This window comes from Nelumbo lutea, chromosome 8 (assembly GCF_056320005.1).
Source record: "Nelumbo lutea isolate HS-2025 chromosome 8, American lotus-T2T, whole genome shotgun sequence".
NCBI classification, from domain to species: domain Eukaryota; kingdom Viridiplantae; phylum Streptophyta; class Magnoliopsida; order Proteales; family Nelumbonaceae; genus Nelumbo; species Nelumbo lutea.
Window position 1 is genome coordinate 13847207 of NC_142691.1, and position 19903 is coordinate 13867109.

General features: G+C 37.2%; 2 protein-coding genes and 1 pseudogene across 2 annotated transcripts; 1 reads left to right on the forward strand and 2 right to left on the reverse strand.

Moving 5' to 3' along the window:
• The first annotated feature begins 1260 nt into the window (after positions 1–1260).
• UVR3 (DNA photolyase family protein) lies at positions 1261–9428 on the forward strand. The gene is made up of 14 exons (XM_088959897.1): positions 1261–1803; positions 2454–2525; positions 2741–2821; positions 3424–3594; positions 3665–3736; positions 5173–5259; positions 5440–5538; positions 5623–5706; positions 7554–7640; positions 7779–7850; positions 7937–8050; positions 8155–8242; positions 8345–8440; positions 9046–9428. Exons 1-14 carry the CDS (start codon positions 1432–1434, stop codon positions 9225–9227), a joined length of 1677 nt encoding a protein of 558 aa, XP_088816023.1. The 5' UTR covers positions 1261–1431; the 3' UTR covers positions 9228–9428.
• A 3114-nt stretch (positions 9429–12542) lies between these two features.
• Positions 12543–13648, reverse strand: LOC148842851 (F-box protein At1g67340-like; annotated as a pseudogene).
• Positions 13649–15078: 1430 nt separating this feature from the next.
• On the reverse strand, positions 15079–17093 carry LOC148842852 (uncharacterized). The gene is made up of 3 exons (XM_088958878.1): positions 16999–17093; positions 16314–16563; positions 15079–15511 (listed from the first exon to the last, which is right to left on the reverse strand). The coding sequence occupies exons 2-3, from the start codon at positions 16561–16563 to the stop codon at positions 15333–15335; spliced, it is 429 nt and encodes a 142-aa protein (XP_088815004.1). The 5' UTR covers positions 16999–17093; the 3' UTR covers positions 15079–15332.
• Between the last annotated feature and the right edge of the window lie 2810 nt (positions 17094–19903).

Sequence of the window (19903 nt, forward strand, 5' to 3'; positions counted from 1 at the left end):
ATGTTTACCCATGTAAAAAGCTTAAATTCCCCGAAGAAGTTCTAAATTGAATATCAGTTTCATTTTTATTTTCTTAGTCTTGGACTCTTGGGTCATTATTGTTAAATGAGCAAAGATGGTTCAGCTGCGCGCGGTTTCAGGATGGGGAAATGGTGAGAGATACTAATACTGTGCTTTACCTTTGAAATAATGGGTTTATGTGTTTGTTTCACCGGAGATGAGAAGGGTGATTATGCTTTAGTTCCTGCTGAGATTATTTTCAGAGAAGGGTTAATTGCGGCAAAGAACGGGTAGGGATATTTGAACCGTGATTATATTGAACTAGACGAAATAGACAAGTAAATTATCCCAACGTCAATCATTGAACTCACAAACTTGACATGGCACAAGAGGGAACGTGATCCAATGGAAGCTTGAGTCTTTTGCCCAATAAGCTAGGTAAACCTCTTGTTTATGGAAAATCTTTAGCTGTGGGGGGCCAATAGCCTATGCTGTAAAGAAAATTTCTAAGAATGCCACGTTATTCACAAGGATCCTACCCACACCTACAGCAGGATGATATAGCCGTACATCATAAATATTTTCTCATGAATAATAACAGTAAATATGGAAGATGTTCTCAATTTACAATTGTAATATCTTGTGAATAGGTGTGTGTAGGAGATCCTAAGTTCCCAACTCACTTAACAAGTGACCCAGTGACCAAGAGAGAGATATCTAGATCTTTCTCATGAACAGACGGTTGAAGTGGCAATTCTTAATTGAGGTAGAAAATCTGAGATCACATCAGCGCCCCACAGGTGATTCACATACACACCTCAGCGTGCTGTTAATGGGAGATGTTTTAATAGAAGGTTGGGATAATGTTGTGAGCGCTTGTGGGGCGCTGATGTGATCTCAGAAAATCTATCTCCGCCTCGCAAGCCGACGTGGACGAGAATCAACCGCTACTTCAATTTCCCAACTTTCATTCTCTCATTTATTTTTTATTTCATGAAATCGCAATTTCTAATTTTCTATGATGCTGGAAGGGTATGATACCCGAATAAGTGTGGCCAAATTGGATAAATCTCCGTTGATTGGGCACCACTTTTTTTTATACCGATTGATTGGCAGATTTTTAGCCATCATGCATTTTCGGTATCATAGCCTAAACGTCTCTCGAAGACCGGTACTTTCCTAGCAAACGACGTGGCTCCCAAACCAACCGCTACTTTCCATCTTCTCAACGAGAAATGCTAAACTACGCACATCGCGTACAACGCACTGTATCACCGTCTTTACCTTCACGAAATGGAGGAACTTCGAATGTTCCAGACTTCCAGTCACTTCCTTGACACCTTACACCCTGTCTTATCCCACTCCACCAGCGCACATTAGCACCTTCTCTACATATTTGCAAAACTTACGAGCGGGAAACTCTCCTGTAGAATGCGAGCTTCATCTTCTCTCTACCAACTCCCTGGATCTCGTCTGTTTGTTCATCACGCCGCTTCAATTCCTCCAATGGTGTCGAATTCTCTGCTTTGGTTTCGTAAGGGCCTTCGTATCCACGACAATCCAGCTCTGGAACACGCTCGTAAGGACGCGACTCATCTTTATCCAGTCTTCATTCTTGATCCACACTTTCTCGAGCCCGACCCGACAGCTTTTTCCCCTGGTTCTGCTTGTGCCGGTTTGAATAGGATTCAATTCTTGCTCGAGAGCCTCGTTGATCTCGATTCAAGTCTCCGGAAACTCGGGTCCCGTTTGTTAGTGTTTAGAGGCGAGCCTGTCGAGGTTTTGTTCCGCCTCTTAAAGGAAGTAAGCTTCTTTTTTCTGCATTTTAATTCTTGTCTTATACCTCAAACGAGATCAAGTTTTATACATTTTTTTTTCTTTTCTCACAGCTCTATTTATACGCTAGGTGCATTGAAGGATATTTACAATTTCTTGATACAAGAAATAAGAAATTTTTAAATACTCTTAGATTAAAGTAATTATTACTGAGCTTTACAAGTATTTTTTTTCCAGAATTCTATAAACCTGCAGAGTCTGAAATATGGTTTTGAGAAAGGCCCATTAGGTGAAGCTCACCGAGTATGCTCAAGCTGAGAGTGCTCATTTGATTGCTTGACATCACAAATTTCCTAAAATACGAAATGTGTCCCTGTCCAGTGTGGACTATCTCATAGAAGAGTGTTTCTATTTGCTAATACCCGGCATCTATAAATTGAGAAGGTTGAAGTACTAGGGGGTAGAATTATCCAAAAAAAAAAAAAAAAAACAGTACTCGGGTGTTGGTGATGCAATCATATGATAGCTTAAATGTGATATGTAAGATCTGAGAACAATTCATCTCACCCATCTCCAAATAGTATATCTTTTCTTTTTTATTTTTACAATTTGCTTCACTTGCCAGTTTCCATATGTCGTGCACCTTAACGTTACATGGTTTCTATTGATTCTTGCAGTGGGGTGTCAAAAAACTTTGCTTTGAATATGACACAGAACCATATTACCAAGCTATGGATGATAGAGTCAAGGTTAGGACTACTTACCCCCTACCTCCATTTTAGCAACATCAAAAACTACTCTCTATTGTATCTTACTATTTTTGCAATTGAGCTAGTTGTTGAAACAATACATGACCTTTGAGTTCAAATTATTTTCTGAGGCACTTCTCCTGCATTTCTGTTTTCCCAGTTGAGTGGAAACTTTGGGAATTCTCTATTTCATAACTTCTTTTAACGCTTAATAGGACCACGCTTCTGCACTTGGAATTGAGGTTCTCTCTCCTGTGAGCCATACTCTCTTCAATCCTGTAAAGATAATAGAGAAGGTAAGCTCAAGATAGTGTATCCCTTTGTTTTGCTTCTATTATGTCCACTTTGTTGTTGATCAAAGTTATAAGTAGTGGTGTCAATTGGACTGGATTTGGTCGAATCCGGTCCAGTCCAATGTGAGTCCATTACAAATGAACCAGGTCCAATCCAATCCAATTAATATTTTTGACCGGTCCAATTCAATGTTCGGACCGTCTAATCTGTTCAAATTCATTTTAATTTAGATTTGTTTCAACCCAAACCTGGTCCATTGACACCTATATCTGTATCTTATGTCAATGGATCGGATATTGGCTTAATCCAACCGAATCCAATCTAAATGTATTACGGACGGACCAGGTCCACTCCAATCTAATAAATATTTTGGACCAGATTGGTCCAATCCAATATGTTTTGTTGGTCCGTCCAATCCGTCTAAATTGAATTTGGACTGGACGGGGTCCAGTCCAAAACCGGTGCATTGACACCCTTAGCTATAAGTGCAAACCTGTAGCTTTCTTGCTTTTCAGGAAGTGATCCTGGTTGGTTTTATGAGTTTTATGTGTTACACTTTCTGAATTGGCAATATTCCTCTTTGCATTTGCTAATATCCAAACAGAATGGGGGAGCACCACCGCTGAGTTATCAATCATTTCTAAAGATTGCTGGGCAGCCCTCACCCCCACTTTCAACAACAATTTCTTGGCTTCCTCCTATAGGAAATGTTGAAGATCTTGAAATATTAGGAATTCCGACGATCAAAGAACTTGGCTATGGAGATATTAGACAGGTATTAAGCCAAAAATTCTCATAAACAAAATGAGTGTCTTAGATTTATTCACAAGAAGTTTGTGTTGCAGGATGAATTTTCTCCTTTCAGAGGTGGTGAGTCAGAAGCATTGAAGAGGTTGAGAGAAGCACTTAATGATGAGGTCTGCTTTTTATTGATTTGAGGTCATTTTAGTTTTATTATCTTTGCTTCTGCACACTCAACTCACCAGTCATATATTAAATGTATATTCCTATTTAAGAAAATTGAGATTCATTGCTAAGAGGAAAGTTACAACTCATAAGGGTTATGCCCAACTATTACTATTCTAAAGATATGGTCCTCTTAAATTCTACTTATTGTTCCAGTCCATAATCCACACGAAACCTCTACCAGGGTTCCTTCTCTGTATCCTTAATAGAGTAAATGGCCTTTAACATTAACCTTACAGACAGAATAGAGACTTGTAAAAATATTGCAGAAATTGTTGTTCTGACATGGATAGTTGCTAGAAAAAAAGATTTTGTTATACTTCATTTGCATTCTTATGAAGCGAATGCTATTGTAAAGAATTAGCCTGGTTATTTAGTCAAGTTTAGGTTACTCCAGTTATTTTGTATTTTTAGGCTTGTCTTGAACCTTTCTTTTATTAATGTTTTCATGATCCTTATATTTTATTTATGGATGTTAATCCACTTAAACTTTTACCATGGACTGGTGGTGTTAGGGACTGAATTCTGAATGCTTAAAAGATTCCAATTTGAAAATTGAGTTCAGCATTCAGTAACTGGCCCCTCATTGCTGGATGCTGGAAAAGATTCCCTGGGTGATGACACCTGAAAATTTTTATATGTCAACAATACCCTTGGGTTTAAAAGTATTTTTAAATTGGAGTCTTTTCAGCTTTCGGCAATTGGCACCAGCTCCCTACTTGATCCACTGTCAAACAACTTTGTAAGATGTTCTTTGAAAGGCTTATGCCAATTTAGAATTTAGGTTTAGAGTTTTGCTTCACTACTCTTCCCTTTCTCCCTTTTCTTTAGAAAGTTCTCTTGTAAATGTTGATCGTTATGGGATTAAGACATTCTTCTAGTAACCGTGTGGATTATCTTTAGCTTATCATGAATGTAATAATAGTTGTGTTTCATGTTCTACTATTGAGTGATATGTATTTTTTTTTTCTTAATTTGAGGGGTCATTACTTAGTGCAAAGGTAAAATATCAGGCTAACAAGCATGAAAATACGAGTTCAAGTATGACAGTGGCCACTTTGTGCAAAAAATGCCAAAGGAGGTCCACATCCAGGCCAACCCTTCAAAGACCCTGGATTGCCAGGACCAACATTGCTTAATGGCCCTTTACGTAGTTTTATTTTTTATTTTTTATTTTTTAAGTTACCTATCTCTTTTGGTAAATGATTGGTTACTAAAAAGCCAGAATAAGAGATACATGTAGCATAAAGGCAGAACAGCTGCCTGCTCTGATGAGGTAGTTGTATTGATCCACTACTTGGCTTTTGGTTCAGTGTAAGTAAAAACTATTGTAGTTTTGAGTTAATTTTGTATATATCACCTTAGCTCTGGATTCATTGTATTGCAGGAGTGGGTGGCAAGCTTTGAGAAACCAAAGGGCAATCCATCTTTATTTTTGAAGCCAGCAACCACTGTTTTGTCTCCATATTTGAAAGTGAGTGATAATAAGAAGAAACCATCTTGGAAATGGGCATTATTTTATCCTTCATCAACTTTTGTCATGGGATTGCAATTTACAGACTGGAGAATTGCTAGAATTATATTTTAATAATTTATAGTTGATCAATATTTTTCTATTTTATTTCTTTTTTCTTTTTTCTTGTTTTTTGGGCAGTTTGGCTGTCTATCTTCCAGGTATTTTTACCAATGTCTTCAAGATGTGTACAAGAAAGTCAAAAGGCACACATTACCACCAGTTTCACTGGTTGGGCAGGTAGTATGACTGTTTGCAGCTTTTCACTAGTTTTTTTCTTTTCTTTGAAGAAACAATCAAACAATTAATTTTACCTCTCTGTAGTTGTTATGGCGAGAATTTTTCTACATGGTGGCTTATGGCACTCCAAATTTTGACAAAATGAAGGGCAATCGAATTTGCAAGCAGGTAACTATTATGTAATGGTTTCATATCTTCTGGTTCATGAGTTGGTACATCATCTGTAAACTGAAATTTCTTGGATGAATTCATGTGTTCGTCAAGTAGATAGTTCTTAACATCTTGTTTGAGTTCCATACATGTAAAATTATGATTAGCTCATTGTGTCACTATTGTTAAATTTTCTATTTAGGCTTAGTTTGGAAGGAATACAAATACAAATATGTAGAATGCAAAACCTTATATTTTGTATTATTTTGTACGCATTGACACTGTACATATTTGCATTTGTCCTCTTTCTAAACTGAGTCTTAGTCTCAGTTTAGAAAGAGGACAAATGCAAATATGTACAGTGTCAATGCGTACAAAATAATACAAAATATAAGTTTTTACACTCTACATATTTGTATTTGTACTCCTTCCAAACTGAGCCTTATTATTTTCATACATCAATGCAATTCCAATTTGTGAGGTTGTATATGATAAAAAAAATAGATGATCTTTCATGGTAATTCAGGAGGGATAGTAGTAATTTAGATTTTGAGGCTTTATATCAGTTATAATATGGATTAGACTAAGGGTCCGTTTGGTTCACAGTTGGAATCGGAATCAGAATCCCCCAAAATCGAATCAGAATGGTCTATTCCCCTCGCCTGTTTGATTCAGGATGGAATCGGAATCAGAATTAGAATTGACTGGAATGGATTCTCATTCCCAGGGGAGGGGGAGGGAATGGCCATTCCCTCAAATGGAGGAATGCCATTCCAGCAGGAAAGTACATGGGATTCCGATTCCGCCCAACCAAACAGTTGGAATCGGAATGGACCATTCTGATTCCAATTCCAGACCCCTGTTCCCGGAAACCAAACAGACCCTAAATTCTGCAGAAGCAGTAGAACTTATTATACAAACTTGTAGAAACTATGGATCTAAATTGTCAGGCAGTAGCTATCAAAAACTGTGCAGAAACTGTTGACTAGCTGAGCCTGCAAAGACATGCCAACTCATGTTTTTCACTTCTTTCTTTTATGTACTTAACAGAAAAACGATTGAAACTATATTAGGTTTGCCTGCATAGGATGAAGTCTTTTTTTCTTCCTCATAAATATGCTCTATTTCCACTTTCCATGAATTAGGTCTACATAAAGTATCACAGGTTATACAAAATTTGCAGGCATGACTAGTCACCTTGTCACTGCCTGGATGACTTATAAAATGTCCATGGGTAGGATGTAGGAGGTAAAACACTTAGCAAGCTTAGATTAAGTTTCGAACTATGTTTCTAGGCAAAGTGCTATCTCTTCAATCTTCCTGGTGTCTAACACGTTTTGGCATGCACAGTGCATGTGCGGTTTGGTAATTAAATTTGTTTTTAGTATTACTAGTGTAAGAGCATGCACCTCTGCGCTATACATGTGTGCAAGTAAGTGTTAACCATATATGATATATGGTATTTGGATTTAATTTTAATGATTTACACAGAAGCCAAGGCAAGTATCTGCTTTAAATAGTATAGATAGATGAGTGATAACTTATTTGAAGCACTGTATCATTGCTTTCTATGTGCATTCAATAAGTCATGAATGCACAAGGCTGCCATTGAAGTAGATCTTCTATAGAATATTCACTTAAAAAAAGCATATATAGTGCTTGATGACACTCCAGTAGGGCTGATCAAATACCTTTTCTGTTTTTCTAAAATATGATCAAAATAAAATATGTTGGAATTTTTTCTTAAATGAAGTTTTTCTTAAGTATGATCAAACAAAATTGCCAGTGTAGTCGCTAAATGGCTATGACCAATTTTCCCATATTTGGAACAAGAAGCCAAAAAGAATTTCACACTGGAAATGTAGATACCTTGGAATGATGATGATGAATTGCTGGCGGCTTGGAGGGAGGCTCGGACAGGCTACCCTTGGATTGATGCCATCATGGTCCAGGTCTGTTATATTCTGTGCTTTTCTGTTTTCAACCTATTAATATGTAGCTTTGGGTATTCAAACCTAGGTGTTCAGTTTTCTCATATTTCAATTGTCAAATCAGCTAATTTGAGGCCAGTTTATGTTTTGATATGATAGCTGCAAAGGTGGGGTTGGATGCACCATCTTACACGGCATTCTGTAGCATGTTTCCTGACTCGTGGAGATCTGGTACAAGACATTGATACTCTTTAAGCATGACATGATGTAATTTCCTTCATCTATTTTTTCTTGATATAAAATGTGTCTGTCTATAGTTTATTCATTGGGAAAAGGGACGTGATGTTTTTGAGAGATTGCTGATTGATTCAGACTGGGCCATAAATAACGGAAATTGGTTATGGCTCTCTTGTTCCTCATTTTTCTACCAGGTAAGTTTACTTCATTTTCATCCATTCTCATGATATATCTTGATGCACTTGTTTCAAATTACACTGAACTAAGTCGCCGTGATCTTTACTGCTTAAATGATCAGTATAATCGTATCTATTCCCCAATCTCATTTGGGAAGAAATATGATCCTAATGGGAACTACATTCGACACTTCCTCCCTGTACTGAAAGGTATGCAACTAGCTCCTGCATAGTTACACCATTTGTTCCCCACCCATTGGTGATTATCTAGGGCCTTCTTAAGGTCAAATGCGTAACTAATACTACCTTCAGATATGCCAAAGGAGTACATATATGAGCCATGGACTGCACCATTAACTGTTCAAACCAAAGCAAATTGCATAATTGGAAGAGATTATCCTCATCCAGGTCAGCTTTCTCAAAGTAGCTTTAAGATCAGTTACAGAACATAATGCATCATTATTTGAATCATAGTCCTCATGTGATACTATCATGCATACAATCTGTGACTTAGTGAATTTAACCATGTTGGGGTTGCACAGCAGTACAAGTGAACAGTTTGATCTTTTTGCAATGTTAAGCTATTCCTCATAATTTCCAGAATTTAGAAACTGCTGTCAAACATATATATTCTTGTGAAAATCTTTTGATGTCCAACAGATATAATCTTTTATGTTATTATGATTATTAGACATGTTTTTTTGAGATTTCAGGACATTAATTTATTCCTCAATATTGCATGGGCACAGACACAGGAATCAAAATTTGACATGTGTCCAGGAGTTTGACTGAGCAAGACAGAAAATAAGGACTCATCTACACGTTTAAAGAAGTTTAAAATAACCCCCCCCCCCCTTTTTTGAAGCAAAAATCTTGTGGAAATTAGTAATATCTTTAATAATTCACAGCTTGGATTGTTAAATCAAAATAATTTTGATATTGGGGTGGAATCCAAAGAATGCATCGATTTTTTTAACTATTTATTATTTCATCCTATGTTTATATTGTTTCAGTGGTTGCTCATGATTCTGCAAGTAAGGAATGTAAGATGAAGATAGCAGAAGCATATGAGTTGAACCGTAAAATGAATGGTTTGGTGAGTGAAGAAGATTTGAAGGGCCTACGGAGAAAGTTCGAAGAAGATCAACACCAGGTCTCTAAATCTAGAAGGCAGAAGCAAAAGTTGATCAGCTGAGCTCAACATTGTTGTCACTTCAGCTGTCATCATGGAAAATAGGGCCCACTGTTGTGTTTTATCTATGATACTGCTGGAACCAATAGGAGCACATAATTTCTTACCAGTTAATTCCAATTTATTTATGTTGCTGACTACAATTTATTGACCATCTAAAAGTGAAAGATCAGATAGTGAGTATGCTCCTAGCAAGTTCTGTTAGATTAGATGGTTGATTTCAGTTACTGTATACATGTTATATCACATGCTTTAAAAGGATAGCATGTCTTTATCCTTGAGATGGGGTTTGGGGAGAAAGGAGAGTAATCAAGTGGCACGATTCAACCCTTCTTCTCTCTGTAATTTCCCAGTTTCGAGATTCTGCACCATCACACTCCTGCAAGTTCCGGTTTGGAAAGTGATTACCAATAAGCTCCATTCTGCCTTCTATATTATTTTACAATAGACCAACTCTCCCGTGTTCTTATTCCACTATAATTGAATTTTCCAGAGAGCATCTGTTACCGGGGAAACTGATACCCTCCTGGAGGGGACTCCAGATCTCCTGCCCACAAAAAACTCTGCTCACGCCTACCCACAATACACTACCCCCCGTGAATTGGGAACATCTCCCCCTGCAAAATACTATGCAGAGGATGAGATGTTCTCCATGTGTGGCTGCGATAAACGTGAGCAGAATTCTCGTGGGCGGGAGATCCGGACTAACTGGAGGGTGGTAAGTTGCTTATCCATCCGCCAAAAACACTAATCCCTTCCCACCCATCTCTTTACCCGGATAAGTGAAAACACAAGAACATTGGCAAGCATGTTACCCGGATACCGGAAAACGAATAAGGCTTCGGTGTAAATTGGTTTCATTGCCCAATTTCAATATGGACTACAGTTGACAAACCAAAGGACTGAGGTACTTAGGAATGAGGAAGAGACAATTTTAAATTTATTGTTGAGAAGCAATCGCCTTTAAGATTGTCACAACCTTGTTATTTTCTTTTTTCTTTTTTTTTGTTATTTTTCTTGTCTATAATTTTCTTCTAAATCTGAACCATTGAGTTTAACTGGTGTATCGTCTCGCTCTAGGAGATTTCTTAAGTTCACCCTCACTGACCAAGATGATTCATTTAGGTGACTCCCGTTTGTCTTCTGGTGAGCTTCTATGACCCCAAAACACCCCAAAGCAACTAGAATTTGTTTCTCAGACCTCACTGCAAACCATTTTAGCAAACAATTATATGCCAGCATTCCATACTGATGTAGGATATCACATTAGCATCTCATACTATCAATGTGAGACAAATGGATCGTAACAGACTCCTAACAATACACCGTCGATACAGCGCTCTGTGAAAAGATCATGAGTTTCTCGTTCATCTTTCAAACACTTCCAAGAAGGCATCTTTTTTGCACTCTCCGTCGTTGACTCCTCCCTTGAAGTTGGGTAAGATGGTTCAGATTCTACGAGTGGTTCCACTTCTCTGTACCTTATTCAAGTTCCAAAGATTCTCACATTAATCCAGATTCTGTGGTAATCTTCATGTCTACATGCATGACTCATTAAATGGGTGTTGTTTTCATTCTTTTCTTTTTTTCCAGGTTCTTGAGAGGTTGCAGCTCCCTCATGTTTGTTTCTCTTTATCTAGTTTTTTTTTCATCGATTATACGGGATAAATCTTCTTCTCTGTTCTACTTGTTGCTCATCTGTTTCCAAACCAAAAGAGATGGGAATATATTGTCTTTGTAGCAGGGAACTTCTTAAATACAAATATAAGCAGATTTTATGTATTAATTGCTTAATTGTTACTTCTTGAGCAGGAACTGCAGGAAATGACGCTGGTTATTAATTTGGTTAATCAGACCAGCTTCAAAATTCCCACGGAGTTAATATTAATGGATCCTGAATCCGAGTTCAGCGTGGAACACGAGGTCTTGGATCCCGAAAAGCAAAATGGAGATGATGAAGCTGATAGGTTTTAATCGCTTGGCCTCTTTGGTGAGGCATACGTTGAGATGAACCGTAACCGGGTTCTGGCTATCCTGAATTTTTAATTGGGTTCAGGTCCAGTATAGTGACGACTTGGATATGGATATTAATACTTTTTGAAAATGCATGGATAGAGATGAATGATATTAAAACTCTTGGATATGTTAGTGAAATGCATACAGATTACATAAATATATTAATTATACTAAATCTAAAATTGAATTACCCTGAGCAATAAAGTAGATCTAATTCATGAAAAATACACTTTAATAGGTTATATGAAGAGAAAAATTATAAATAATAATACCGTAACACTAAAACATGTACGTATCATATAATAATTATCATTTTTAATTTTTAATTTTTTTGTAAAAAATATTTATTTATCATTTTATAATAATAATAATAATAATAACTATTTTTGTAAATAATAAATATGTTTTAATTTTTAACATATAACTTATGTGTAAAATAAAACATATAAATCATTTAAGGTAGACAAAATAAATTATTTTTATTAACTTTCAGGTCTTATTAAATTTTGGGGAAAAATTAAATCTCAAATTATTTATTGCAATTTTTATAATTATAGTTCTATTCCAATTTTTATAATTATAATTTAGATAAAATATAAAAACCTCCCCTGAATTTTCTGACGATCATAAAACCCCCCCCTATAGTTTTATTTTAACAAAAAACTCCCCTCTGTTTTTGAAAAATTCAACAAATACCTCCCTTCCATCAATGACCAAGACTGAAAACGTTAATATGCATCTATTTTTACTAAAATAGCCCTGTCTCGCCAACTCCATAATCCACTTGAATACTGTTCATCTTCTTCCTCATTAGTCACAACGGCAAATGGTGGGCACTCCCCCTCCAACTTTCCCTCTTCTTTAACTTCCCTCCGATTCTCTCTCTTTCTCCCCACAAACATGGAAGTGGCAAATGAATTCGATCTCCACCTCCGGCCATCTGAACTGTCAGCCATCCAACGATAGTACATGGGAGTCTGGGATGGTGTACTAGCTGTTAGTGAGGGGAACACATTTGAGAATTCCTCACTAATAACCGGTCTTTTTTCCAACGAAAATGAGATGGATGACAATGTCAGACATCCAACGATGGTACTGGGAATTTAGTGCATCAACGGGAACGATACTCTTTTTTTTCGTTTATTACAGGAGGAAGCATGGCATCGTCCTCGTCAACCTCGACGATTCCTCCGTCAGCTTCGACATCGCCACCGAGCCGCTGCTCCATGGGTGTGCACTCCACCTTATGGCACAACTTCCAATCGAGCGTCTGGCACGCCCAAGAATAGTAGTTCACGGTGCCGCACGCCAAGCAACGACAAAATTAATGTCGCCTCGCTTGGACGAGGAACCGGCGCCCCTCGGCGATGTTTTGGCGGATGCCGTAGCCATCTTGCAAACAGAGGACAAGTTCCCGGAAGGCATTGATGTGGCTGAGGAAAGTGTCTCATGCACAGAGAGCGACACCGGCTCGAAGGTCATTGTCGTTCTTGGACCCGCCACTGCCACTGAACTGGATAACAACAAGTGAATAAAGCGCTGGAGCGTGAGAGCTAATGGCCGCTTTAGCCATCAGCGACAGCCCATTTCCTCGGTTCTGTACACAATAGAAACATATCTGCAATCAATAAGAAAGGCTAATTAGATGATCATTTGCGAGGCTCAGTAACGAAATAAATATTTATACAAGTTTTCTTTCATCTGTAAATTTAGGTAATAATGTACTGACCATGCCAAGCGTATAATAGGCTTAGATGTTTCCAGCAACTGCACACTGTTTCAAGAAGCGATGAGACGATTCAAACCAGTTCTTAGATTTCACGGCGAAGGCTTTAGGAAACGCTTTCGACAAGATGAGGGGATGAAAGCCTAAACCGTTCAGCCTCTTGCACCTGTTTAGGAGACAAAACGAGAAGCAATTGAGAAGGTAGAAAAATAGTTACACAACGAAAAGAGAGCTCTTTTTTTTCATAGCACTATTTTCAAAAGAAAGCTTTACTTGAGGATGAAGAAACGTTGATCCCTAGAAATTCAAAACTTGTTATCAACAACTGAAAACAGAATATTTCCGACTAATGTTCTATACCAGAATCACCTCTTCGGCGATAAATCAATTATTTTGTTGTATTTCCACGGAGCAATTCTTCATTACCAGAAAGGAAATGAAAGAGAACAGATATAAAACAACGGTTAGAGAGAGAGAGAGAGAGAGAGAGAGAGGGGGGGGTGTACGTTATGAGAACATTAATGAAATCGGAAGGGCAACGAGTGGTGGAGCTGAGCTTGCAGAGGATACAAACGATAAGGTCGTTAGGCAAACCATCAAAAAAATCTGATTCTCTATCGTTTCCTGGCGCCGTTCTCATCCTTTTCTATTCAAGCATCACTTCTCCACGGGGGAAATCCCTCTTTCTCTTGAGAGGTGTTTCATCCTTGAAAAACTGGAGCTTACGATTAACAAGTTTGGTTCTCATATCGATCGTCTGCACTAGAGAAACAGAAGCAGGGAAATGTAGTGTTTATATAAGGAAGAAGAAAAAAAACTCTCCTCCAAGAGAAATATGACAGCACCAACGAAATTCCTAGTACCATCTTTGGACGTCTGACATTGTCATCCATCTACCTTCATGGTTGCCCACCTATTAAAGAAGAGGGAAGGTTGGGGGGGAGTATTCTACCGCTATGCGTCGTGAGGAATAAGATGAACAGTATTTGAGCGGAGTTGAGAGAGGGTTATTTAGTAAAAACATATGCACGTTAATTCGTAAAAGGGTAAAATAAGCATTTTGAAAAAATTGTTCATTTTTTTAACATTTTTCATCTTGATCATTGACGGAAGGAGGAATTTGTTGAATTTAAAAAAATAAAAAATAAAAGGGAGCTTTTGCTAAAGTAAAACTAGAGAGGAAGTTTTTATGATTTTCAGAAACTTCAGGAGAGGTTTTTGTATTTTACTCTTATAATTTTTATTTATTAAAGTTCAAAAAACAATCTAAAAGTGGTCCATATATAATTTCGTCAATTAGTCACCGATACACTTCCACATTAATACGTATCAGACCTTATCCAACATCCACTATTACAATGTGATATGGCCTAATACGGAGGTGTATCGTGGTGATACACACGATTCATGAGATACATACATGATGATGTATCCTGTATCGTGCCATGGATACAGATAGATACTTCAAACCTTAGGTTCAATCAAAACGTGCAATAGGATTATAGGAGAGACTGAATTTTATTGAAGACTTAGTGTAGAGAATATAAAAGAACAATCAACCAATCACAATATGCCACATCATCCCACCCACGTGTACAAGGCTGACGTGGTCTGTCATGATATGCCTATTATTACGAGTAGAACTGTAGAGTGTAGACGATTTGAACTCCACTCCTGGGATCAAATGGCTGACATCTTCCAAGCAGTTGATCTCCAATTGATTATTTCTAGCCATAAGCCTAATAATGTTCCAATGCTGGAAGAGAGAGCTAAATATCTCTGATGAAACATGGACCTATCACGATGAAATTTCTGGTATACTTGCCACCATATATACCCTCTTTTCTCTACACGCCTAATCAAGAACTGAGGAATGAGTAATTTGATAAGTAAGTAGCTATCTATTGCTTTTCCTCTTTGGTTCCTTACAAACAATTCAAGGCTTCACCCAATCAATCTGATTAGTGATTACAAGTTTCAACTTCATCATAGAAGGATGAAATTAGAAATAGCCCAAATGAGCACCTAATTCCTGGGGATGTTCTGATCTTCCGGGTTTTGGCTTTCGTTAGTACCAGTTTTTGTGCAGGTTTTGTATTTAAATCAATTACATACTGAAGAGTGAAAGATACCTTTATATTCAAATCAATTGCAGAAATATATTAATTGTTTCTCAAATAAGAAAGAAAAGCCTGGTTACATTGTATGTTTGTCGATCCAGAGGAAAGAAGAAGATATGGGTCCTCATCTTATTTCAACTTGAGGAGGTGTATTCATTGAGATCAATCAATATACGACAGGAAGATGTATATTAAAAAAAACAAAACAAAAGGTTCTTCCATTCTCTTTGAATGGAAGGAAAATCCTCATCCAGATTTGTTCACTGAATATCTTACTGTTCTTCTGCCATCCTGAATCTGCTCTACTTGATCAAAGTTCTTGGGTTTGTTGGATGACGGCAAACCGGCTTGATTACCACGGCGATTGATATTCAAGCCTTTGACTCTTTCAACAATCAGGCCACGTGGATTCATCACATCTACTACTGTAGAACAGAAACAAAAGTATTAGAAAAAGGTGAATTGGGAGAATTGGAGTACAGATTAAAAAAGCCTAATGACTGATCACGAGAAAGAGAGACCGAGCTTTCCTCCCAAGAAATTGACAATGAGTTTAGGGAATGAAAGTCAATTCACGTCTTTTTTTCCTGGATCTACTCTTTCCTTGAATCTAACTCATGCATTCACCAAAAAGAAAAGATCAAGCTTCCTCACTTAAGATTTCTCTTAAAAGCAATGCTAAAACAATGTAATTATAACGAAATGATCTTTATTTTATTAACCCACATGACTTAGACTTCACTCAACTAAAGCAAAGGGTAAGGCAAATATTCAGAAATCTGTTCCCCTTAAATTCATTTTCATTTTTTCTCTTCCAAAAACGAAAATCAGGATCCCGAAACCATTAGTAGCTTTGTGGGTGGACTTTTTCTTTGCTCAAACAGAGAACCATTTTCCCTCCCATGGAAATAAACAGAGCTCAACTACCTAATCTTCATTTGATGATAAAAACAAGAATATGAGAGACAAAGAACAGAAAAAAGGGATACCCTTGATTCCATTCCGGGAAAAAAGGGCACAAGAAATAGATGAAGAATTAAGAATACCATTACCAATCTCCAGTGGTACTATCAATCTAAAAGGTTTCCTAACGGAGCTATTATATCAAAATTAATTAATTTCTGTCTCCTGTTACTCAACCGTACTCATCTACGAATACCCAATAAATAAAACAAGAAAAACTTTCAGGAGAAACTAAAATTGGTTTCTGGGTCAATCATGTTTTACCTGGATGAGAGAATAACCATAGAATGATAGCGCAGAGAATTAGAACAAGTGGTATAAGGTGAACTGCATTCTCCACGGATGACTTGGGATGGGAACCAGCTTCTTTTTTGTTAGTATCAGAGATGGGATCATATCTTGGGAGGTCATCAACGTGCACAGTTTTCAGGCCTGTAGAACAACACTTCACAGCAGGTGATAGGTTGATTAAGAACTCATCGGAGGCTCGAGATATGCTCGCTGACCTATGCATCTTTAAAGAACAGAACAGAACAGAAACTCGGATGTAATAAAAACAGACAGGAACAGAGGAAAACAGAAAGCATAACAATTAACAAATCCGAGTAGATTTTATTGAAGAAGAGGAGGAAAGAAAGGAAGAAGAACCAAAGAAAGAATGTGACAGACTGGGGCTGGACTTGTGGGGGTTTCTGAAAGCTGAATTCAAGGAAAAAACAGTGAAACACCTTTGCTTAATTGCTTTCAGTTTCAGAGCCCAGAAAAGGTTCGAGTGCAAGAGAGAGAGAGAATCTGTTAGCAGTTATTTATTAACAGTGAGCCAGTGACAAGTGCTCGTGCTTCCTTGTTGAGCTCGAAAGTTGAAAGTTTGAGAAAAGTTTCGTGAATCAAGGAAAAACAACAGAAAAAGAAACGTTTCTTTGTTTCCTTCAATTCGAGAGTAACTAACCAATTTTGGAGCGTTACCAAATGGAGTAGAGAATCGAGATCGCCTGCAGCAGTACAGATGCGGACGAAGACAACCAGCAGTTAAACTCGGATCGGAATCTTAAGTCTTAACCTTGTAAAGAAGACGCCAGCTGGCCGCTTGCTCTAATAGGAAACGGGTATGCTAGCTTGCAAGCCGGGCTATTTAGAAACGTTTGATAGATTGGGAATCTTACACGTGGCAGGGCCTTTAAAACAAGGTGGTCTGTGGAGCGCACGTGGAACATGGCCAATGGATGACTTGTCACTGATCGGTCCGATCAGATCCATGGCCCAGTGATCAGTGACAAGTGATCCGATCAATGGCATGGCTGTTAATGGCCATTGGATCCAGTCAGTTCAACTACTGAACCGTTTGGCCCAGTTAATTAGGGCTATAATGTATAAACGGATTGGATTCAGCACCATCCAAAGCCAGATTAATGAATAAATGAAATCCTATCTTGAAGTTTTAAAATCCAATTGAGCCTATCGGACTTGTATCGAATTTACTTTGCCAAAGAAAAGACTTGTATCAGATTTGGATTTAATTCGAATGTTTGATTTTTTTTAAATAAAGAAACAAGTTTAAATTTTATATATTAAAATTAATGAATATTATAATATAATTTTATTCAGATTTTAATGGGATGGGATGTTGAATTGGATTTAGAGTCAGTTGACAACCCTACGGTTAATGGGTGATGGATCAAAGGTTGGGCATTAATTCTCAGTCATCCAGCATCCCAAGGTTTAAGAATGCAAACCCAGCAGCATTCTCTCTGTGACTTCCTCCATTTTGATCTGAACATTTTGAACATAGTACTCGACGTTCAAAATTATTCACCTGCCCAGTTCTGCTGATTTAGGCCATGTTTGATTAATTGATTAAATTCTCATCCTCGTTCATGTTTACCTAGAATGATTTCTTAGACTGGCCAAAAAATGAGCAGAATGAGAAAATGTTAATGTAAATCAAACACTTATGTTATTAAAAAAGAAAAAAAAAAGAATTATTGTTGTGACAAGAATGAGAATGAATTTAGACCCATTTGATTGCAAATTTACATTCATTTCATTTACCAATCAAATTAGGGAGAATGACGGTTTCATGGGCGAATATGAGGGCATAGAGTGTGAGTTTTTGAGATTTTGAATATTTATAACTCTGCAGTAGAAATCAGAGATCTGCATTGGTCCAGTCCGTATTTCTCCGATCAAAATAATATAATGGGCTACAATCTAAAGAAACAAATTTATATGAATAACCTTAAAATTTGATTTGAAAAAAAAAAAAAAAAAAAAAAACACTTTCTTATTCGGGTACTGGGATCAGGGATCAGCATTTCAATCATCTAGGTCAAATGGATCATCCCATAACATCAGAAAATTGGGTTCAAATGATTTAACGATCACCAATTCTTTGACTGAGCCAACGCTTTTTAGCAAGCGAATGATTCGAGGTATGAATGGCAACGGGGTGGAGCAGCACTGGGTTTTACATGCCCTGTCCCATTCTCGAATTTGATAATCTATCATCTATGTATATGTATGTAGGCACACTGCACACATTCTTAGTCTGGGCGGGGTGGACAAATAAGAAATACCATCTCGCTAGTTGAAAAACATTGATGATAATCTGGGATAAATCTGTGCGGGAAAGATAAGTATGGAAAGAGTCTTGACCAATAAAATTAATCATGGAAAAATACTAACAATTAATTAAAAATCTAGAAATTTTTTAAAAACCTAAAGGTAATTAAGGCCATGTTTGGTTCACTACTCTAAGCCTCATTCTTTTAATTCTTGCTCATTTTAGGCAAGAATGGGCAAGAATGAATAACATTAGAGTGTTTGGTTACAAAAATTTTGCCATGGGCCACATTCTTTTCAGAATGAAAAATCAGCACCATAGCACAAAAATTGAGCAGCCTCTAGCATGAAAAATAATCTCACCCCATCGCTCATTTTCATTCTTTGAAGAAACTCTGCCTACAAAATTGTTGCTATATATGTTTACTTTTGCAAAAGCACTTTTAACGAAAACAGTTTTATAAATGTACTTTTACACATAAGTATTTTTGTAAAAGTAAATTTATGAAAAATGCGTTTGCAAAAGTAAAGTACTTTTACAAAGTACTTTTACCAATAGAAATCACACTATTTCCATTCTCTTTCACTAATCCCCACGTTTTAGGCTGAATAGAAATCTGAAAGTTTTCCTTGAATCCCATGATTCAATCAACCCAAGTTGTTCACCATTAGAAATCACACTACTTCCATTCTCTGCAACTTTCACAGCTCTCTAGTTTGGATCTATTGGGAACTAGAAGTTGTAGTCCGTCCTCCTTTCTCTAGGGTTTGATTGGCTCACTCTAAGGTTTGGAATAACAACAATTCTAAAGCTCTCTATAAGGTAAATTGGAGTGTATGAGATCCTTTTATGGTTTCCATAACATAGGAGTTAAATTAGAACAGGAGTAGAAATCCCTCTCCGCCTTGAGATAGGAATATTATTCTTTTAATATGTGTGGTCAAAAATAAAATATCTTTGTAATATTGCAGTTAAGTCCAATAATTCCTCTATAATTGCTGTTAAGTCCCCGGGCTTTCTTATGCAAAGATGATTTCAGCTTTGCACCTCCACACATCAGTGTTTTATCCTAGTTGGGAAAACCACACTTGTATCACCATTTTATCCAATCACCAATGAAATGAGATTTATCCAATGAGTTTTGCTCATACCGGGAAACCCCCTAAAGATGTCAGATCTACTAAAAAACTCTTTCCGGGGTAACTGCTAGCATATGATAACTCAGGTATATCAGGGATTACCTAATCAATCAAGGCACGACAAGATAAGCCCTAAAAACTATCCTGTGGCTCCT

Coding starts and splice junctions, on each gene's coding strand:
- UVR3 (XM_088959897.1), top strand. CDS start 1,432: ATGCGAGCTTCATCTTCTCTCTACCAACTCCCTGGATCTCGTCTGTTT. Junction 1,804..2,453: donor TGTTCCGCCTCTTAAAGGAA/GTAAGCTTCTTT, acceptor TGATTCTTGCAG/TGGGGTGTCAAAAAACTTTG. Junction 7,641..7,778: donor TTGATGCCATCATGGTCCAG/GTCTGTTATATT, acceptor TTGATATGATAG/CTGCAAAGGTGGGGTTGGAT.
- LOC148842852 (XM_088958878.1), bottom strand. CDS start 16,563: ATGCATAGGTCAGCGAGCATATCTCGAGCCTCCGATGAGTTCTTAATC. Junction 15,512..16,313: donor ATGGTTATTCTCTCATCCAG/GTAAAACATGAT, acceptor TCTGTTCTACAG/TAGTAGATGTGATGAATCCA.